The 20,141-nt window shown below is 38.6% G+C and overlaps 1 protein-coding gene across 1 annotated transcript in view; it reads right to left on the bottom strand.

Annotated features, from left to right (window-relative positions):
• Positions 1-215: 215 nt before the first annotated feature.
• LOC123967173 (ephrin type-A receptor 5-like) overlaps positions 216-20,141 on the bottom strand; it is a gene marked incomplete at its 5' end in the record, with an annotated part of 33,255 nt that continues 13,329 nt past the window's right edge. The window contains 9 exons of the mRNA XM_046043210.1: positions 216-5,800; positions 6,681-6,845; positions 8,141-8,334; positions 12,266-12,415; positions 13,617-13,758; positions 13,860-13,927; positions 16,968-17,029; positions 17,838-18,023; positions 19,039-19,164. Coding sequence (XP_045899166.1) covers positions 5,689-5,800; positions 6,681-6,845; positions 8,141-8,334; positions 12,266-12,415; positions 13,617-13,758; positions 13,860-13,927; positions 16,968-17,029; positions 17,838-18,023; positions 19,039-19,164 — 1,205 coding nt within the window. The remainder of the gene's footprint in view (positions 5,801-6,680; positions 6,846-8,140; positions 8,335-12,265; positions 12,416-13,616; positions 13,759-13,859; positions 13,928-16,967; positions 17,030-17,837; positions 18,024-19,038; positions 19,165-20,141) is intronic.

The following is a 20,141-nucleotide window of genomic DNA, read 5'->3' as shown; positions in this document are numbered from 1 at the left end:
GTGCCCACCGTTCAACAGATATTAGCAGAACATTAGAGTACAGATTTTATTGTGAGGTCATTCAAAACCAACAATGAAAACCTCGGAAGATGATTTTTAAAATGCTTTATTGCAAAAATATAGAATCTGATAACACACTACAAAAACATCAACACAAACATAATACATGACAGTCTCAAAGACAAACCGATAGCACATCAATAGCTAGTATTTTTACTGTGCTTTCAAAGAATCACAAAACAGTTGTTTAAAACCTTATGTGTGAGTTACTGATAACATGAGCATTGTCTTTGACCTGGGGAAAACCATTAATAGTAATAATAGTAGTAATAGCAGACCTGCTTTTGAAAGTTGACACTTTGAGTGAAAGCTGCACATTTTACCTTAAGACCACATGTGTCACGACCCAATAAATGTACCTATTTTCCACTTCCTGAGAAGTTAACTATACAGTTGTGAAGTGGGTGAGGCCATCGGTAAAGGAAGCATTTTTCAAACTGCAAATTTGAAAGCTTACTTTTAGGAAAAATCTCATTGTTACTCAGCACGCAAACACTGCAGTCTTCAATACCATTTTGTCTGCTGTAAATGTTTCGACCCTAATGTGGTTTGTCAATATCACAAAATACTGCAATACCCACGCACCTCATTTGCTGTTGCCATGACAAGGATGTCAGCTATTGATGTCAAATCAGTTAAGCTTATTCTAAACATCATTGCAAACAGGAACAATACTTTTGATGTACACAGTCTTGTGCCTAAGACTTTTTATTTGTACAGTTGCTCATTGTCTGGAGTTCTGATGATTCAAGGGAAAGAAAAGTCATAAGTATCAGAAATGCTCAAACAGCTTGTCAAAAATAGTAGTATTGAATATAAGGAAAACATTAGGACTGTTACTAACATGGCCCGCATATAACCCCACCCACTTCTCGGCTTTCTCTATGAGGTTTTCAAAGACACCAACACTATGATTTTCATCATGATAGTGTCTTAAGTGTCTTAAAACCACTCAGATGTCAGTACAACCTTTTATGGTTGTTATATCCCCATGCAAATATGATATTTTTGCTATTAATGATCAGATATTGCTTTTGTACATCTGCTAGAATTCAGTCAAACCTCATATCCAGCTGTTTATGCAGTGCTTCTATTACAGAGCCAATTCCAACCAACTCCAATGTGTACGAATGCAAGAAATTAGATTACCCTCTTTTGAAAGTCAATTTCAAACAAGTTGATTCAGATATTATATGAAATGTGTTATGTAATTTAAATTTGACACTAAAAGATTGGCTCCTGCATAAACACTTCAATGTCTGGTTGAGTCCCAGCTGACAGTCATTGTCGAGTAACAACACATCAATAAATCTCTGCTGGTTTGCTGTGCTTTGTTTCTTCCTGCTAAATGAGAATTGCTTAATAAAAGATGGCCAGGATAAAATCATGCCATTGCAAAAGTGCTGAGAATAGATCATTTGAATTAATGAAAATATTTCGCGCAGCAACATCTATAAACTGTATATTTATTGTTGTTTGCAATGACAACAAATCAATAACTGTTTTCACACTTTTGTACTTAGTAGTGGTAATGCTAAAATGCAACAAACACTCAAACAAAATGTCTTGCTGAAGTTTGTTGACATCAAGGGCTAATGCTATTGATCTTTGTACAAAATCATATCTTCCGCTCACTGTCCAAAAAGATTACTGTCAAACCCTGTGCTTACGTTCTGAAGGTGTATCGTTGTGCCGTACAAAAGGAAATGGTGCTCAACGTCAATGATGCTTTTGTTTTCCATATATATAGTTTTGATTTGTTTTCAAAAATATTACCAATGCCTTGTGCTTAACTGTCAAATTTTACATCATGGGAAGCATTGAGAATATGAAGGGATATAGTCAGCATAAGGAAACAGTTATAGTAATTTTAAATGTAAAGTCAACTATAGACATTTTAGTCAAACAAAAGGAAAACAGATTTCTCATAAAGTGCAAATTAAATTAGTTCCAACATACACATTGTCTGACATTCTTCTTATTGCCTGTAGACATTGTTGGCAAAAAGTAAATACATAGGAAGTTGGGGCACAATTGGGGCATGGCATTTTGGCAGGGGGGAAATAATGGTGCTTGAAAGATGAGAGGCACTTATAAGGGTGTACTATTCACCAATTGTTCATGCCCCAGGCATAGGTTTTAAGTTGAAAATTAAGTTGAAAAGGATGGTTATAAAAGCCAATACCATGAAATTTGGGTAGGACCAAACACTGTCAAACTTCATCAAATGGTTATTGTATTCATATGACTGAGGAAACTTAAATTGAAAACATGCTGGGTGGTAAATTAAAAACACCCAGCACAATTACTTTCACTGTACATGCCTTATATTGTCTAATATAAAAGGTGCACCATATTACTGATGCATTCCCCCGCTAAATTAAAGATCTGCATAGCCACAATAGTCTGCATTCAGTATATGTTATGTATGTGGTAAATATGTTTAACTGCCAAAGAGTTGGTTGCATTTTTTAAGACAAGAATAAGACCTGCTTGAATTAAAAAAGTATACCGTGGCTAAACTACAAATCTAATGTTCCTAAATGGCTACTGTTCCCAATCATTAAAACTACAATATAGTATATTAACGTATAAGCTGGAGCCAAACATCCAAAGTGATAAATGTAAAGAGACTATGCAGATGTAAAGAGACTATGCAGATGTTTATCTTTCAAGCAAAATTTTACTGGAATATTTCGACTTTTAAAAACATATACCCATATAGAATAACAATAACAATTCCATTCCCTACCCACATTCCTTTATGAAACCAGCCAAGAAGTATGATCTTGATTTTGACAGCAGGTTGAAAGGCTTAAATGCCACAAGTGAGGGGGCTTTCTACCAGTAATGAGGCCTTTCACTTTGAGTTCTCTTGAACTCCAAGGGAGATCTGAGTATTTAAAAGCAATACATGTTCTTTAAAAAAGTGAAACACCCCTTTAAAACCTTACATTCTTCTTGTGTGCTTTTCTATGCTTTTCATAGTCAAGTGATACCACCTCTTTACAATCTTTACAATCTCATTTCATTTCCACTCTTATGTCAGCGCTCTAGCAGTACACTGTGTATAACCAAGAAAAATATTAGCATGTCATCTGCAAAGAAGATATATATATACTGTCAGAACTCAGTTCCTGCTTAGGTGAACACAATGTGAAAAGGGTCAAGTTTTAGAAATAAAGCACTGAGTAGCAATGTATAACATACCATACCAAAGTAGTAAGGGCTTGACATTGACATCATTGTATACCTTTCAACCATACCAGAAGTTCATATAGCAATCCCTGTGCACACCCCTCCAGCTTTTAGATGGACAGCAGAGTATTTATTGTCATTTAGGGCAACTGAAAATATTTCTAGGTCTTGCATCAAAAATTGAAATGAAACACAATCACCATCAACATAACATGAATATTTTATAATTCTGCATACCCTTTAGGGCATCCTTACATGGGGACAGATGTGCTGGTTGCCCCCACCTGACAGTGGCCCAGGTCTAAGTAGGAGGAATGCTGATTTAGAATATTTGTCACTATTTACTAATGTTTACTACTCTTGAGATGCTTGATCAATACCAACTTGTCCACATGATGGTAGACAGAAACAATGCTCCCTGCTTTAAATATATAATACATTATATACATGAAAAACATGTAGGCAGAGCTGCTCAGTAGTCCAAGAGAGATTATTACGATCAAACACAAACTGTCTACATCATTTTTGCAAATTTTTTAAAACAAGTATAAATAAATAAATGATTATCAAGTTGATCAATATTGCCTCCTTATTTTCAGCAGTCCTGTAAGAGTGAGGTTTATTGCGGTGTGGCAGACATGTGGTGGAGGGAGACTCAGAGACTCAGATTGCTGAGGATTTTCTGCGGTACCTGAAGGTCGTTGGTTTTAAGTGAAGGCTCCATGAAAATCTGAGTACACGCAAGTGAAGGCTACATTGGGATCCTAGTAGAGATTCCATTAGAATCTGAGCTGAAGTTCCATTAGAATATCAGTAAACAGTCCCACTAGAAATTCTGTGATCCTTTCCTTGAGCATGTGAATAAGCTGTTCAATTACAAATGTTCCATCATGATCAACTGAACATTCCATAAATTTCCATGAATGAAATTTCCATTCGATTGGATGTTCCAGCTAAATAGAAGTGCCTTTGAACATGATGTGACATTTCCATTTCAACCTGTGTGACTGCTCCATTTGAATGTCTGATGTAGAGCCTGTGTGAGGGTTCATCAGAATCTGGTTGAAGCATCCACTGGGGTCTGAGCAAAGGTTCCAGAAGAATCTCAATAGTTCTGCAAGATTCGATTTGAATGTGTGATGTAGTTGCTAGAACCTATATGAAGGTTCCTGGGAATCTGAGTGAAGGTATCACTAAAACACTACAAGCATTCGGTATGAAGCACTTTTTCCAATTTGAATGGTGCATGGTTTAGGAGTTGATAGTTGAGTGAGTTCTGTAGGAACCCATAATGATCTTTGTGGAGATTCCTACATATTTTCAGAGCAAACATGACGGAAAGCCAGCTGAATCTCAAACATATTCTGCAGCTTCAGTTAGAAGCTGGTTTTAAGGACCAGAATGGTTGCCACATTCTATCCCTATTTGACAGCATTTACATATCAAACATAACAGGTTGATCCTGCAACTGAGCATTGCACTCTATGTAGTGCTATACATTCAGCCAGAAGAACAGTTATAGAGAGAATCCTAATGCCTAAAGGCTTGTATCATTTCACAATAAGACAAAGCCAGACCCAGAAGGTTTCCTTGTCATAGACTTTGTTGTATTTTAAATTTCAGCCTCTTTAAACAATTAAGGTGGCAATATGTATTCTTGTCTAGAATTGCTCTGTAAGATAATGAAGTACATGATGCCGAATATGAGTCTGAATCTTCCGTGAGTTGTACAGGTGGATTACAACTGCCAAAAGGTCAACAAAATCCAACAGCAAAATCCAAAGCACATCAGCATGGCAAAGCAAAGACTGCTGGTCCATAAAAACATGTTTAACCTGCCTGAGAGTGGTGTCCAATTCAATGATTCTTGATGAAAATGTACTTCCAGAGAAAATGTCAGTACTTTTCAGATCCACTGGGTTCAGATCACCTGAGACAGGCTGAAAAAGTTCAGTGTGAGCACGCTGCATGAAACTCCCATATTTGTGACACAGCCAAAAAAGTGCTGGTTGCTCTCAGAGCCAGATTTGCGGCATATGTTTCATGTTTCTCGATCTGAGAGAACCAAAACAGTGCACAGAGATATCAGAGTCCACATTCACACAAATTGAATAATTAGAAGGAAAAGTTTTCACTTAAGTTCAGTTAATCTCACCATCATCTTCCCTTCATGTAGCACCGTTCAGCTGAGTTCAGTTTGGTTTTTGTGCTGCAATGTCAAATATCCCCAATGACATCACAAGCAAACTCCACACACAAGAACCACAAAAATGTGGATGCTCTCGTTTAGATCCTTAACACTGGGTTTCCTTGTCCGTAGAAAGTGCTAAGCCGCTCTAGGTCCAACAGCAAGTCTTTTTGTCACATACTAGGTCCATATATTGTGTGTATGTATATATGTGTGTGTGCGCGTGTCCCTATACATGTGCATCAGATGTTTACAGTCGAATTGGTGTTGTTCATATGGACTCTCATCTCCTGAATAGTAGTGATGATTTTCTTCTGATGTCCAGCCAGGTTCACTCCTACTCTTCGCAAATCCCTGAAAAACAGCACACCCTTTTTACTTAAGAGATGATACAAGTGATAATAAATGACTGTACTTAAAACAATCTTTAAAACATTTCCTATAACAGGTAACGTGAATCATTCAAAATGGTCAATACATCAACATGTCTTGTATTACAGAGGTTTATTTGTAATGTTTTAGACAAATAACATTTTAATGCCATTTTTACTGGTGGTGTAACACAGTAGTCTTGCAAATAAGAGAATCAATACATAATATTCTCACAAGGCTCAGCTCTTATACCGTCGATACCCAATTTAAAAAATGTTAAAATACTGATATGGTAGTTTTTGGATGGTTCGTGCGTTATGCATTCATAAATCATACTCATTTTCTATCTTTATAAAAGCTTGCAGTTATATAAAAAGGAACTGAGTTTCATAAGTTTTTGCTTTGACCTTCACAACATTTTGTGACAATGTTCATTGCTTTTCTAACAAAAAGGGGTAAAAAGTAATAATGAAAAATGAGTGCAGTTTTGTATGTGCTGCAGGGAGTCTATTTAAAACTGCATTGCACATTTGATTGTTGTCATTCTGAATCATGTCATTTTACTATGTTTTTAACTTTTAAAGGGTCAGTCTGTTTAAAGTTTTTACAAGGACCATGTTCTACTGAAGAAATATCCCCAATAAAAACTGATGATCTGTGGATTATACAGAGTGGCAAATAGATTTTGAATTTTTTAAATATAATTTTGGATCGCTGTAAGCTCCACAAACAAAAATCCATTCAACTCTATTGCGCTGGGGTGGCAGCAGAAACCTCAGAGACAGATAACTTTTGTGTGACTATGTGCATGACCAAGTGTCCTAGTACTTGTTTATGTTTGTATGTGGTTAAGTGGCCTTACTCTGACGTCATCTGAGCCACTGTCTCTAGTGAAGAGTAACCTCCTTCCATGAAGAGCTCAGTATAACGACCCATCTTGATGGAGTCGAGCCACTCCCCTACGGTCTGGCTCCGAGTGCTGCAGTCCCCTTCTACACTGGCATGTTCCACTAACAGATTGGAAACCCTGTTACATGGATGGAGGTACAGGAAAAAAAGTATGACAGTAATAAAATTAAAGCACAAGATTAGGCATGTATTATTTCTGATAATATCCACTGTCAAGATAACAGATTGTCAGATTAAAGGAATTCATAGACACTAGCCTTGTTTCACATCATTATCATAAATGTTAAGGAGCGGGATTCACTCTGCAATCAACTACATTTTGAAGCTCATGGTTGAGCTCTAAAGCTCTTACAGTTACCAGTGAGGCATTGTAATGTTACTTATGCACCATCACTCAAAGCTGAAAACGCTGTCCACTCAAAACTCTTTGTCATTCAGCTCACTCTTCATGTTAACAAATGGAGCTCTCCATACTATCAAACAGAAATGTTCATGCTAGCTAACAATATTCTCCACGCTGTAGCTAGTACAGGAGTAATGTGGAACAAGGACTGGCCCTGTTGTCCCTTTCATCTGGCTAACAGTCATATGTTAGGCTATTAGATGTGGCATTGATTTATTAAGTGTGTTTCCGTGTGTGTCAGTGGAACAGACAAAGGAGAACAAAATACCTCACATTATTTCATTATCTCTGCAAAGAAAATAAGGTAATGATGTTGTCTGACTAAATGTCTGCTTCAGAGCCCTTATAGCCATTTCATGTCATTATACACTAATGCAATGCACATACATAGTGGGGAAATAGTAATTGAATGTTCAAATGTTACGATAATCCAAAGATACCCCACTGAATACAATTCACACTAATGCGTAGTTTTAAGAAAATTTGCCAGCATGCAGCAGTTAGTGACTACACCCATCCTGATTTAATTATGCAGCTACACAAGACTTCAATAGAGACTCTATTTACATTTCATCTGAATGACAATTAGTCTATTAGCTTGCAGCGCTGGGTTTAATTCACTTAAGAATGAATAGGTCCGTTAAAACACAATGTATTTTCAAAAGTAAAAGCCAACATATATCTTGTCTTGAAAAAATAAATACAATATTACACTTAGTAGCCTTTTACTAAAAGTAGGTGTGAGAATTAATTCCTGAAGTATTCAATACATTAAAACATTTAATGATAAAAATGATAACTTACTTATATATTAATTTAATGGTTGTCCATCTACAGCTTAAATCCAAAAATATAAATCGTTGCATAGTGCTTCAAAATTTAATTGAAGTTATCATAACATGTTACAATAGCATTGTGTATTCAAGCTAATGTCGTCTATATTTAAAAAAAAAAAAGAAAGTGTCAAATTCCAAATAGATATATTGATGTTTTGTGGTGTGAATTCATACCTGTGTGAAGAGTTGACCAGTTTTTTTAATGAACTGGGGTTGCGAATAAGTTTGTCTAATAGGCAGACAATCTCATCAAACTTGGGGCGGTTGCTGCGTTCTCGCTGCCAACAGTCCATCATTAGATGGTACAGAGCCTCAGGGCAGTCCATAGGACCTGGCAACCTATAACTCTCCTCTACGGCCTTTATTACCTGCAGACAGACAGGACAGTCAAAAGGATCTGCCTTTTCTCTCATTTAGAAGTTCATAAAAGGAAATGCCTAGTTTTTAATACAAAAAATATAGGAGATAGCCAGAGCAGTGAAACCCACCAAGTGGAAATTTATATGCAAGATTAAACACATGATTGAACATAAAACATAATAAAATACATGAAACTTAATACGAATACATGCAAAACATATTTTGTTATTATGTACTTAAGTGGTGGCAAAACACTAAACCTCCAGCCTAATTTTCCCATCTAGCAGGGCTGCTCGATTGTGGCAAAAATCATAATCACAATTGTTTTGGCCAATATTGAGATCATGATTAAAAATGATTGCTGATTTACATCATGCATTTACTTAACTTTTAAAATGGAATGCTTAATTTTTTTAAATGATTATGCATTATCCCAAAATGGGATAATCCAAAAAATCCCATATAGCCCTTGAAATTAAAAAATAGCAACTGAATATTATTAACTTAAACAGCATATTAGTGCGCAAGATGATGACAGCAATGCAGTGTTTCCCCAGGTTGACTGCTTTGGGGGGTGGATGGGCTGCCAGGGAAGCTCCGTGCATGTGTGTGTGTTTGTGTGTACGGAGTTGAGCAGAGCAGGTGACAGGTGAACCACTCAAGTTGACGACAACTCGTTAAGTTACATAACGCTGAAATTCAACCGCGGTGTGCTGTCGGGAGATGCAGCTACTTAAACCAACAGTGAGTAAGAAAAGTATAAATCCAGTATTACGTTACAAGACACAGACAAAGTGGATATTTAACAAGCACAGACCAGGTAAATCAACACTGAACACACCTGGTTTAGTTTAAATAATATGTAATTTGTTAGTGCCGTAAAAATGCCGTAGGCTTAAGCTAATGATGGTGACTAGCAAGTTGTAGCAGTTATAATCCCTGTCATCTTGGCTTGAGCTTAAGTAAACATGCAACAGTCTGTGCATGAGAGTGAGTTTGGGCTTTTAGAGAAGGACAGGAGGGTGCGCTGGATTTATAATACAAGACAAAACAGGTGTCATTGCAAATGGCATGTGGCACAATAAAAGCTTTATCTCGATAAACTTGTTTACAAAGCCAAAATGGAAATTGTGATTCAAATTCAATTAATTGTCCAGCTCTACCTTTCAGTTGTCAATGGTAAAAACATCATCACCAAGAGATATTATATGGAAGACTGATCACGAGCATTTAACAATTTGATGAACTGGGGGGAAAAATAATTTCTCACCCTGTTAGACCTGGCCTTTACTAATCAGAATCAAAGCTGGCAGTTACTGAATCTTGGTTCAAGTTTAAAATGCAATAATCAGTTTTAAAGTTTGCTCAAAAGTTCCTGGATGTTAGAGAAGAGATGACACGATTTGATCTGCACTTCTTTGATGCCTGAACATCTGATATCTTTTTCACAGCAGGACCGCAACAAACTTCAGCAGAAGTGATGTTACTTCAAATGTGATCCCAAAATCCTGATCTTTGCTCCAGGGATGCTCCTGCACTCCATCTGACCCTACATTCAAACCTCCACGAAGTTGGCACGCAAAAATGAATCCTCCGCGAGGATCAACAAAGTAACACATCATAAAAACATTATTTGTTTATTTGATACGCTGCATAGCCCAGTTGATAATTTCTGCAAGTAAAAGATGCGGCACGGGTGGTGGTGGTGTCGAGTTAGATGAATAATAAATAAACCTGGCTCTCTCCGTTAGACCCTGCAGTGGAAAGCAGGCTGGAGTTCTCAGCCTAGTTCTGCCAGCGCAAGACACTGGAGGGAATTGATTTGTTGAGTTCATGACAGCCTTTACTTGTGTCAAATTCACACAAAAGACAGACGTGATAGTGCTCCAATATATGCGCATGCTTGAAAGCGCACATACTCGCGCACCAAAGTGTTAGGAGAGAGGCGCAGCATCAAATCATTGCTTGCATGCTGAGAGGGAGACGAACTACACATAGCTGACTGGCAGGGAGGAAAGATCAGAGGAAGAAAATGAGAGACCGAGGTGGGAGAAAGAAAGGTAAGGCGGACGGGAGGCAACAAAGAATACAGACAGAGATTGCATTTTACAAAGACAAAAGAGTGGACAAGGAGAAAAGGGGCAGAAATGGGAAACAGAAGGAGAGAGAAGCTTAGAGGAGTGTGAGAGCCTGCACTTGCTTGCGCAGATCAGAGAAAATCCAGCATAACGCTTTCAATTAAACATCAAACGTCTTCTCCTCTCCACTGCTCACCATCTCTAGACTTCTCTGAGACAGACAGCCTAATAACCAAAAGGAGGAGGGAGGGGTCTGAAGCAGGGGATGAAGAGGTCACTGGAGGGCTGTGCGTGCATATGTTGCCTGTGTGTGTCTGTGGGTGGGAAATGAGTGCATGTCGGTGGTGTCTGAATCAAATGCTACATTCTCACTTGTCGCCATGTGACAAGATTGCAGTTCCCCTCATTAAAATGGCCTCCGGGCCGCACTATGATGTAGGTGCTACCCTCTCCCGCTCTCTTCATCACCCTCTTCTTCTCCTCCGACTCACTCTTCTTCGTCTCCTCTCTGATGAACAGACACATGCGGGTCATTTGGGTACTTGCTGAGTGCATCGCGACCACCAGTACATCACTCTACAGCCACTCACTTACATTAAAGTTTCACAATTTTAAGTTTAAGGCAAAGTGGGTCTACAGCTTGATATTTTCCCTGCCACATATTTCTGCTTAGCATTGCACCTGTTTCACTCTATTGCTTATGCACACCTTTCTCTACACCACAAAATGTCTGTTTCCACTAAAACTCTCCATTCTCATTGTCCACACTTTGTAGTAATTGATTTATGATAATAGGTTCCCGCACAGACCTCCCTATATCAACCCCCATTCGGCCTCCGAACACTTCTCAAAGATTACTCGATTACTCCATTGCTGTCTTTGTTAGACACATGTCAAAAGTTCCCAAGGAACAATGCAGTCAGCCTTGTGCTAAGATTTTCCACTCCAGTAAAGGAAATAAGAAATACTGCATGCAATCTGAAATGACACAGAGAAAATATCCGTGATAGTTAACAGAATTTTATTTATGATGCATAACTTTTAGTTATCCTTTTTTAATGAGTTTCTCTTGACCCTAGCTGACAAGTTGTTGATTTGAGAATGACATACTTTTGTACTCAAGAGCATGAAGGAAACTCCAACCGTGACCTGTCTCAACAATGCAACTCACAAGAGTTGAGAAAACTGCTGTTTCAACTGTTCAACTGCAGCTCCAAAGGAATGTAAAGCAAAGCTGTGACATTGTATTAGTGGCATTGGGAATTATGCTTATAGCAGGTTAGCATAAAGACTGGAGACGGGGAAACAGCCAGCTTGGCTAAAAGTCAGCAATTAACATGTTATATTTTGTTTGTTTAATCTTTAAAAATAGGGGAGGGTGGGTTAAGTGCTGGACTATTTTCTGGTTCTTGCCAGTCAAATCAGACTCCAGGAATTTACTGCCAGTCTGGCACATAACTCCCCGTAAAATGGTGAGTTAGTGTTTATACACTTCGGGTTTTTGTACGGATTAAACAAACAAGATATATGTTGTTAATTAGTGAGAATAAATAAATAAATCTGAACATTACAATTCCATGACAAGTAGGCAATCTTCAGAAAGATCATGTGGGATGACTGAAAGGTCCAGGACAGCTACTAAATGGCCCTTCTGGTGAGATTGTTTTCTCAGTTGTGCTAGAAAATTTCATTGCCATTGTACACCTGCTTTCTGTGCATGCACCACCCAAATGGTGAAAAATGAATGGTGGTTGAATTGTGGGATGAATAAATTCAAACTGACAAAAATCATTACTGCATGCCCACAAACGATTTCCACAACAATGTCAAATCAAACTTGTCAATGTCACATAAAACTTACATCTTGATTGGACATCTCCCAGTATGGCCTCTCTCCGTATGACATCACTTCCCACATGACAATCCCGTAACTCCACACATCGCTGGCTGAGGTGAACTTCCTGTACGCGATTGCCTCTGGAGCCGTCCACCGAATAGGAATCTTTCCGCCCTGCACAACATGCAAGAACATTTACCAGATAATGCAAATACCTCTGTGGATTTAAAGGAAACTAGGCTTATAAAATCTAATGTCAACCTTCCATCTGTTGTGGTGTTTGATGGAATTACCCTGATATGTGTACATTGACAAAAGCTCATTGAAACACTTTCACACATACATACAATTCATTCAAAAGTTTCATATTTTGTTACACAAAGATGGAAACCATGGACAGAACTTAATTGAGACCCTTCTGCCACATGTGGTCCAACCCACAATTACACTAATGAACACCAATTTAGGAACACATTCATGATACCAAGTTTCACTTTCTTTTATTCCCTGTCCTAACTGTAGGGGGGCTGGAGATTCCTCTACTTGTTTCCCTCATCTTCATTAATGCGCTTTTATTGCAAAGATAGAAAAGTTCACAGGATGACTGCTGAGTTGCAAAGGAAAATGTGTTTTCAGCTGATGAGTAGTGAAATTAGGTTGATGCAGTATTGATGAACACAGCGGCGGGATATTTCAGGGTCTGATTATTTGAAGGGTGTGAATTATGTTATTCTCACTGCTCTGTCAGGGAAGGACAGCAAGATGAGCCAGAGAGAGAGAGAGCAAAAAGAGAGGTAGCCTGGCAGTGAGAGGTGAGTGACAGGATATTTGGCGCTACAGCAGCAAGACTCAGTGCTAATTGAGTGTTGCGGAGACTGGGCTGAATACTAATTGGCTCTCCTTCTGAAGGAAGCAGCCCGTCTCTGGCTGACAGGATGCCACTCAGCTGGGGACACACAGCTCAATTTAAAACCTGCTGCTGCCGTCTGTGTCTGTGTGTCTGTGTCTGTGTGTGTGTATGCACGTACATATGTGTACCACAGATACCCATCGGATTAAATATAAAAGTCCTCAAAGACACAACAGTGTGCCCTCCAGTTTACCTTTCCTCTTCTGCTCTCACTCTAGTGCTCAAACAATTAGTTTAATTTAACTAATTAGTCGATCGGCATTAATTGTTTAAGTTGTTCATTAGGCAAAACTGCCAAACATTTGCCATTTCCATCTTTCAATTTGGGAGGATTTGCTGCTTTTATATCGTTCCAAATTGTCCAAAATATCTATGGGTTCTGGACTGTTGGTCAGACAAAACAAGTGATTTGAAGACGTCAGCTTGTGCTGTGGGAAATTGAGACCAGAATTCTAAACTTCTTACCCGTGTGGTGTACGCAGCCTCCGGGTCATCTTCCAGGACTCGGGAAAGGCCGAAATCAGACACTTTACACACGAGGTTACTGTTAACCAGGATGTTACGAGCTGCAAGATCACGGTGGACATAGCCCATGTCGGAAAGGTATCTGCATTTATCAACACAAAGGAGAGTATAAAACCTAAACACTGTGCCCTAATGATGTGTTCAGTAACACATTGTGTGTTTGTGTGGACTTCTTATGTGTACCTCATGCCAGACGCAATGCCACGCAGCATACCAACCAGCTGGATCACAGTAAACTGACCATCATTTTTCTGAGAAGAAAAGAAGGGATGAAGAGGAAAAAGACATTTTAATTGATATGTGATTCCAGTATCTTTAGTTGACCACTGTATACTACTGTATACAATATGACATACAGTGTGAGAACAGTGAACCGATTGTTCAGATGACAGTGGAAGAAAATGGGGGGGGGGATAATATTACATACAGACAAATGTTTAAAACCAGATAAAATATATTAAATATTGCCAATCCACTGAAAGAAAATGACGTATGATTTGGTTAATTGCCTGACAGTAACCTGGGATACCCTATGCGCTTTCAGTAATGTAGCATACAGTCAATGCAGTGCTTCTCCGTAGTGTCTACACTGCATTATAATTCTGCATTATATATTTCTGTAATGATTACTGAGTTCTCAAGTGGTTTGACATTGAAAAACTGACTGGAAAAATGCAGTAAAAACAATATGGTCCAAAGCTGATGCTTTTTCTGTAGTTTTTAGAGGTGTGTCTCCTGCAAAACTGGGTCAATTTGCAATATAACACAGAAAGGGAAAAGACAGGGGACATGTAAGACCTCAGCATTGAAAAATGATAGCTAAGCATTCTGTTAAGTGCCGCTTTATAGGTGCCTTCACTCTTCAAGAATATAAATTTCAAATGATCTATCTGTAATGATTACAATTGCCTACATCTCATGGTAATGATGTTAGCCAACTAATCATTGCTATCCACGTTTGGTATCACCTGTGCATCTTTGTACCTCAGGTCATTCCTACCACATGTTTATGAAGTCAGTCTCTGGCACAGACACCAACTGAGCCGTGTCTTCTTTGAGCAAGTCATTGCCCCTTTCTCATTCACTTCAAGCCCTGGCCTTCTCTTGTGGGAACTTAAAATTAATGCAGAACATAGCTTAAGTTTTTTTTATTCCACACATTCTTCTTTGTCAAAACCAGGTGCCTACATTGCCCACAGTGCAACTCAACTGACAGTTTGGTCAGAGATCTGGGTGTGTTATGCTAGTAGCGGCTAATGAGATGAGGATCAGGCTACAACTCCACACCCCCAGATATTTTTCTTTTTTAGGCTTGTAGTCTTCAGCCCCAACTGATGCTGACTCAAGTGACATCACTTGAGAGGCAATTTATCAAACTTCCCACGGCTCCCTCTGGAGACGCAAAGGCTTTATACAGCTTTTTTCACATTAGTACTCCCCAACACCAGAACACAGACTTTGATGTGTAAAAACTGTGGTTCCCCTTTAATTCCAGTCACATCACTCACAAACAAGTCAATATGCAAATAAAGGAAAAATAAATAAATAGGCAACACAGTCAGTCAATTTATAAAAACATAATATTAACCTCCCAGAATTGGTGCCAAATTGGAGTGTAGTGTAGTATATAAACAGCTACCATAGAGAAGGAAAATTTGGCTGACTTCTTAGGAGAAGGTTTTAAACTTCATAAAATATTGACAAAAACAGTAAATTATAGTAACAATGCTCTTTCCCTGCGGTGGAAAACCCTTTCTGTAAAGTTCCTCTTAGTTTTCTCCCACACAGCTCTCACTGTTAGTTTAAGCTCCTTCCAATCCAAATGTAAACTATCCATCTACAGCAGAACATCGTACATACATGTGAAAGAACATGTTGAGCCAAGTACGTGAGTTATGAGCCTTATAGTGTATTGTCCATTGCTGTGACACTTAATCCAGGAGCCAGTCAAGCCCCTCGTTCTCCCATGGCCGTGTCATTTATACCGGCCTCAGTACACCAGCCATCCATGTAATTACTTCACAGGTTTTTCTGTGCTGCTCCGCCTGCTGGTCCCCCAGCTCCTCTGCCTCCCCTTTTTCCCCCCATCCAGGATTACTCCCCAAGGCACACAGGACAGTCACGTCAGCAGTTTCCAGTGACCACAGCCCCGTAGCACATCTCTGACACCCGTCCTCAGTCTTTTGTCTCACAGCATCCTCCCATTTTGTTCAGTTAAAGGTCTTTTCCAGTCTGACCTTTCAAGCAAACCTACACCTCCAAGTGGCCCCACATTATCCTCACCTTTCCAAATTTCTGTAATTGCTGTTCTTCACCATCTTGCAATTGTATGACCTTATTTCATCTCTCTATTAGCCATCTGCTACAGGAGTTTACCCTTTTGTCATACAGGATTTAGCCTTGCCCACCAACTGAGCATCTTGCCATTGTAAGCAGTAAAGAGACTGAAGTGCATTGGAGAGGGATCACTTAATTCAGAAATTGGCAGGCCTGCCTCTTCATTATAGTTTACTTTGTCCACTCAGTAAGTCCAAATTGTCTAGACAGTGCAGACATGATTCCATCCCAGAGTGGCCAGATGACTTTCATATTTTCTGGCATAGTAATCTGTCCCACAGTTGGGGCTAGTAAACATTTCAAAATAAGCAGAGTATAGGTTTAATATTTGTACCATGTAGACAGGCTCAGAAGTTTGATTATTCAGTTTTATTTCTTGTTGCTCTCCCAAATTTTTTATTTTTTAGTGTTGAGAAATAATAACCACACCAACCTATAACTTTGCTTTCCACTTGAAAGTTGTTAGTGTAACCATCACATCTTCTTCTCTTGTTAACTTCTGCTTGAACGTGTAGAATGATGAGGTATTGAATTGGAATGATGATAGCTTTGGTGGATATATTCTCATTTCATCCCACCTGATCCTCTTTGCCCACAGTGATGTATCCCCATTATAAACAGCTCTCAAATGTACTTTCCTTTTCCAGACGATTAAATGTTTTTCCACCTCTATGATAATTGTCCTTCCAATTTGGCATATCAGCAAGTGATGACTCTGAACCCCTGCCCGATTGCCAGTACATCAGTACTTCAGTACAGTCCAACATTAATCTATGTCTGAGAGCTGACTCCATATCATTGTAATACACTGCAAATATGCTGCTTAAACAATTGCTTTTGATTGATTCTTCTATTACATCCTCCTTCATCTTTTCAGTCCCCATTATCCTTCTCAACTTTATCCACTGTCTCCGTAGATTCCCCCTGACCCGTCTCTTACCCTCCTCTTCCTACCTTGAGGAATGTGTCCAGTGATCCATTCTCCATGTATTCAGTGATGATCATCACTGGTTTGCCTGTGAAGCAAAATATGAGAACATAACAACAAAAACATAAATATTAAAACAAACATTAAAAACAAGAAGGAAAAGATGTTGAGCCATCCTTCACATATAAATTTTAAACAAACACATAGAATATTACAAAATCTGTAACACAACACTGACTAGCAAAAAATAGTGTTTTTCATATATATCACAGGCAAATCAGAAAGATATATTCTTTGATGGACTTCCCAGGTCTCATATTGTCAGGCTAAGGTCTACTTTGTCAGACTAAGTCCTGTTTTCATCTGTTTAAACTGTACTGCTATGTCAAGAGTTAGCTCAATGTCTCTCAGACTACATTGTACATAAGCAGCAGCAGCTGTACTTTCTCAGCTTTAATTTTCTAGTACCCATATTGAGATAGTTAACAGTTCCCATGTTTAAATAAATGCTATGTTTGGAGTGTAATATCTTTTGATTATTTTGTTCTAAAATATATGACTTGTTTAACACTCGTATAATAACATATGAATATGAAAATTAAGATGTAATATTTATGGTGTACATAGGCGAGCTAATGAGTTAGAGTAATGCTGTATGTGGCTGTAATATATGGTCCATGACAAAAACAGCATTACAGTAGAATTTAGCCTTAAATAATTAACCTGACTGACTTGATGCTTTTCAGGCACATCAGCTGTTCAGATTGCCAATATTGGAGTTTTCTGAAAAATTTCATTTAATTTTGTTATTACTGTTCTACTTAATGAAATCAATGGTACGAGTCAGAAAAACATACAGCTGAGCTGGATAAATGACTGATGAAGTGATGACTCACTCTTTGTGACCACGCCCTCCAGATGGATGATGTTTGGGTGGTTAAACTGGCCCATGATTGACGCCTCCCACAGGAAGTCGCGTCTCTGCTGCTCTGTGTAACCTGCTTTCAAGGTTTTAATGGCAACCTGGATTTCTCTTTTCCCGGGCAGCCTCAGCGGTCCGCTGCACACCTCTCCAAATTCCCCTGAGGCAAAGAGAAAGAGTTTAACTGTGGCCTCAACATTTCAGCCCACCTTTAGCTGCAGTTGTTCAGTGGTGAAACCAACCTTTAATAGTGACCTAAATAAAAAAAGTTCACTTTATACTGTTGTGTTGTTGTCTTGATTAATTACTTTATTTAAACCCAGGTATAGATTTCAAGACAACAAACCTAACCTACTTTTGGATGTAAAAGTAAAGCTATGGAGAAAGAGAAACCCCCCCAAAAGAAATATTTAGGTGCAACTACTTATTACTCCAAAGAACTCCAATAGAACAACACAAACACACACAAGCACATATTCTATTATATTAGAAGGTGATACTGATTTCGATTACTTCAAATATTTCCTAGAGGACACATTTCTATTATTCAACACCTCTACCAATCCATCCAACCAAATGTTTGACTCCTGTATAAATACTGGACGAGCATCCCTCAACTCATTGCTCATTATCACAACAGATAAGAACCTAGAAACCACAGTGTTATACTGAAAAGCCCATTTCACTGCTGCACAGCCAGAAACCTCGTGAGACTTACAATTGTTGCAAATCAACATGTTTGTCAGCAGAGAACAAACACCATTTATAGCTGTGTGAACTGTCATTTTCTAGCCCAGTGTTTAGAGTAATTGACTGTGTGTAAATGTGTGTCCAAATAATGGTGCCCAATTATGAATGTGACAGGTTTACGCAGGCTGAACAAAATATGGCGCACTATTATAGAGATAGTGAGAAAATTGTTAAATTCTATACAACATGACAAAATTAGGCTAAACTCATTACTGTTACGACTGTACATTGAGTGTATTTAAATACAGTATTATTTGAAATGAATCTCCTTCATGAGGTTAGAGTATTTTACCGGTGCATGCTACAGGTTCACTTCAGAATGAACAACAACAACAATAATGTATTCTGTAACACATTATTCTGTCGGAATCTGCTCTGTAACACACACACCAACACACACACTCACTCACTCTGAGTTGACTCACCGGCTCCAATGATCCTCTCTATGGAGATGAATGAGACGTCAATCTCCTGAGCAAATTCATGCACTGCCTGGTTGGGATCTTCATAGGTGAGGGGGTCAATGTAGGTACGCACCCCCGGGAACTTTACTGTAGACACATATGCATGGCATCATTACCATTTAGATGTAATTTACTGTTATTAACATGTATTCAGGCTTGTATCCACAATACAATGCATGCATACATAACAATGCATCATTTGATCATGCTGTCAGCATTAATATTCAGTCGGCCAATATGACGTGGTATTTTATCTACTGAGACAATGGAAACTTGTCAACAATGTAGCTTCCCTTCAACATTTCTGGTTGTTTGAGGCCATTGCAGGCAATGTTGCAAATCAAGGAGCAGGATTACTTATGGCAATATTGATTACATCAGCTTTTTCCATTAACGTTAAGTAATAGCTTGGTTTTTCATGTCAACTTTCAAAATGTTTAATATTTTGATATAAATACATATTTCCTACCGCTAATCAACCTCATTTCTGGCTTTTAATAGAGTTGTGGAGATGTGATTTAGTACATGCTCCATGGTCCTTTATGATTATTCGACATTTTAAAACATCACTTTGACTGAGATTACTTACCAAAACTACTTACTAATACTGCATCTAGGGAACCTTTTGTGGGCATGATACGTAATTAACACTCATTTTATTTTCTTTCACGTTATGAATCAATTTGACAGTAAACCACAGATACTGGCACCGTGGTATTGTCTCTTGACTTCTACGGAGCTGATGTACCCGTCACGGTCGGCTCTGATGCCAACAGATGGATAGCAGGATCCAATGCCAAAAATGTAGCCAAATATATTAAGTTGTCACAGCCTATAAATCATCATAGCTTTGTGTGTCCTCTGCCAGCATAGCTGCCATGGAGCTGGTTTGTCATTCAAAGAATAGCTCAGAGTACAAAACACTGTCAGCTGTACTGGTAAAAGTAACACACACACACACACACACACACACATGATGAACAAACTCATACAGACGTGACCGCTGTCTGAACCCTCTTCTGTACATGTAGTGTAAACTTTGGATGAACTTTACCCCCCCCCCC

Source organism: Micropterus dolomieu, unplaced genomic scaffold, assembly GCF_021292245.1.
Source record: "Micropterus dolomieu isolate WLL.071019.BEF.003 ecotype Adirondacks unplaced genomic scaffold, ASM2129224v1 scaffold_102, whole genome shotgun sequence".
Lineage (NCBI taxonomy): Eukaryota > Metazoa > Chordata > Actinopteri > Centrarchiformes > Centrarchidae > Micropterus > Micropterus dolomieu.
Note: the sequence above shows the minus strand (reverse complement) of the source record. Positions and strands in the feature narration are given on the sequence as shown.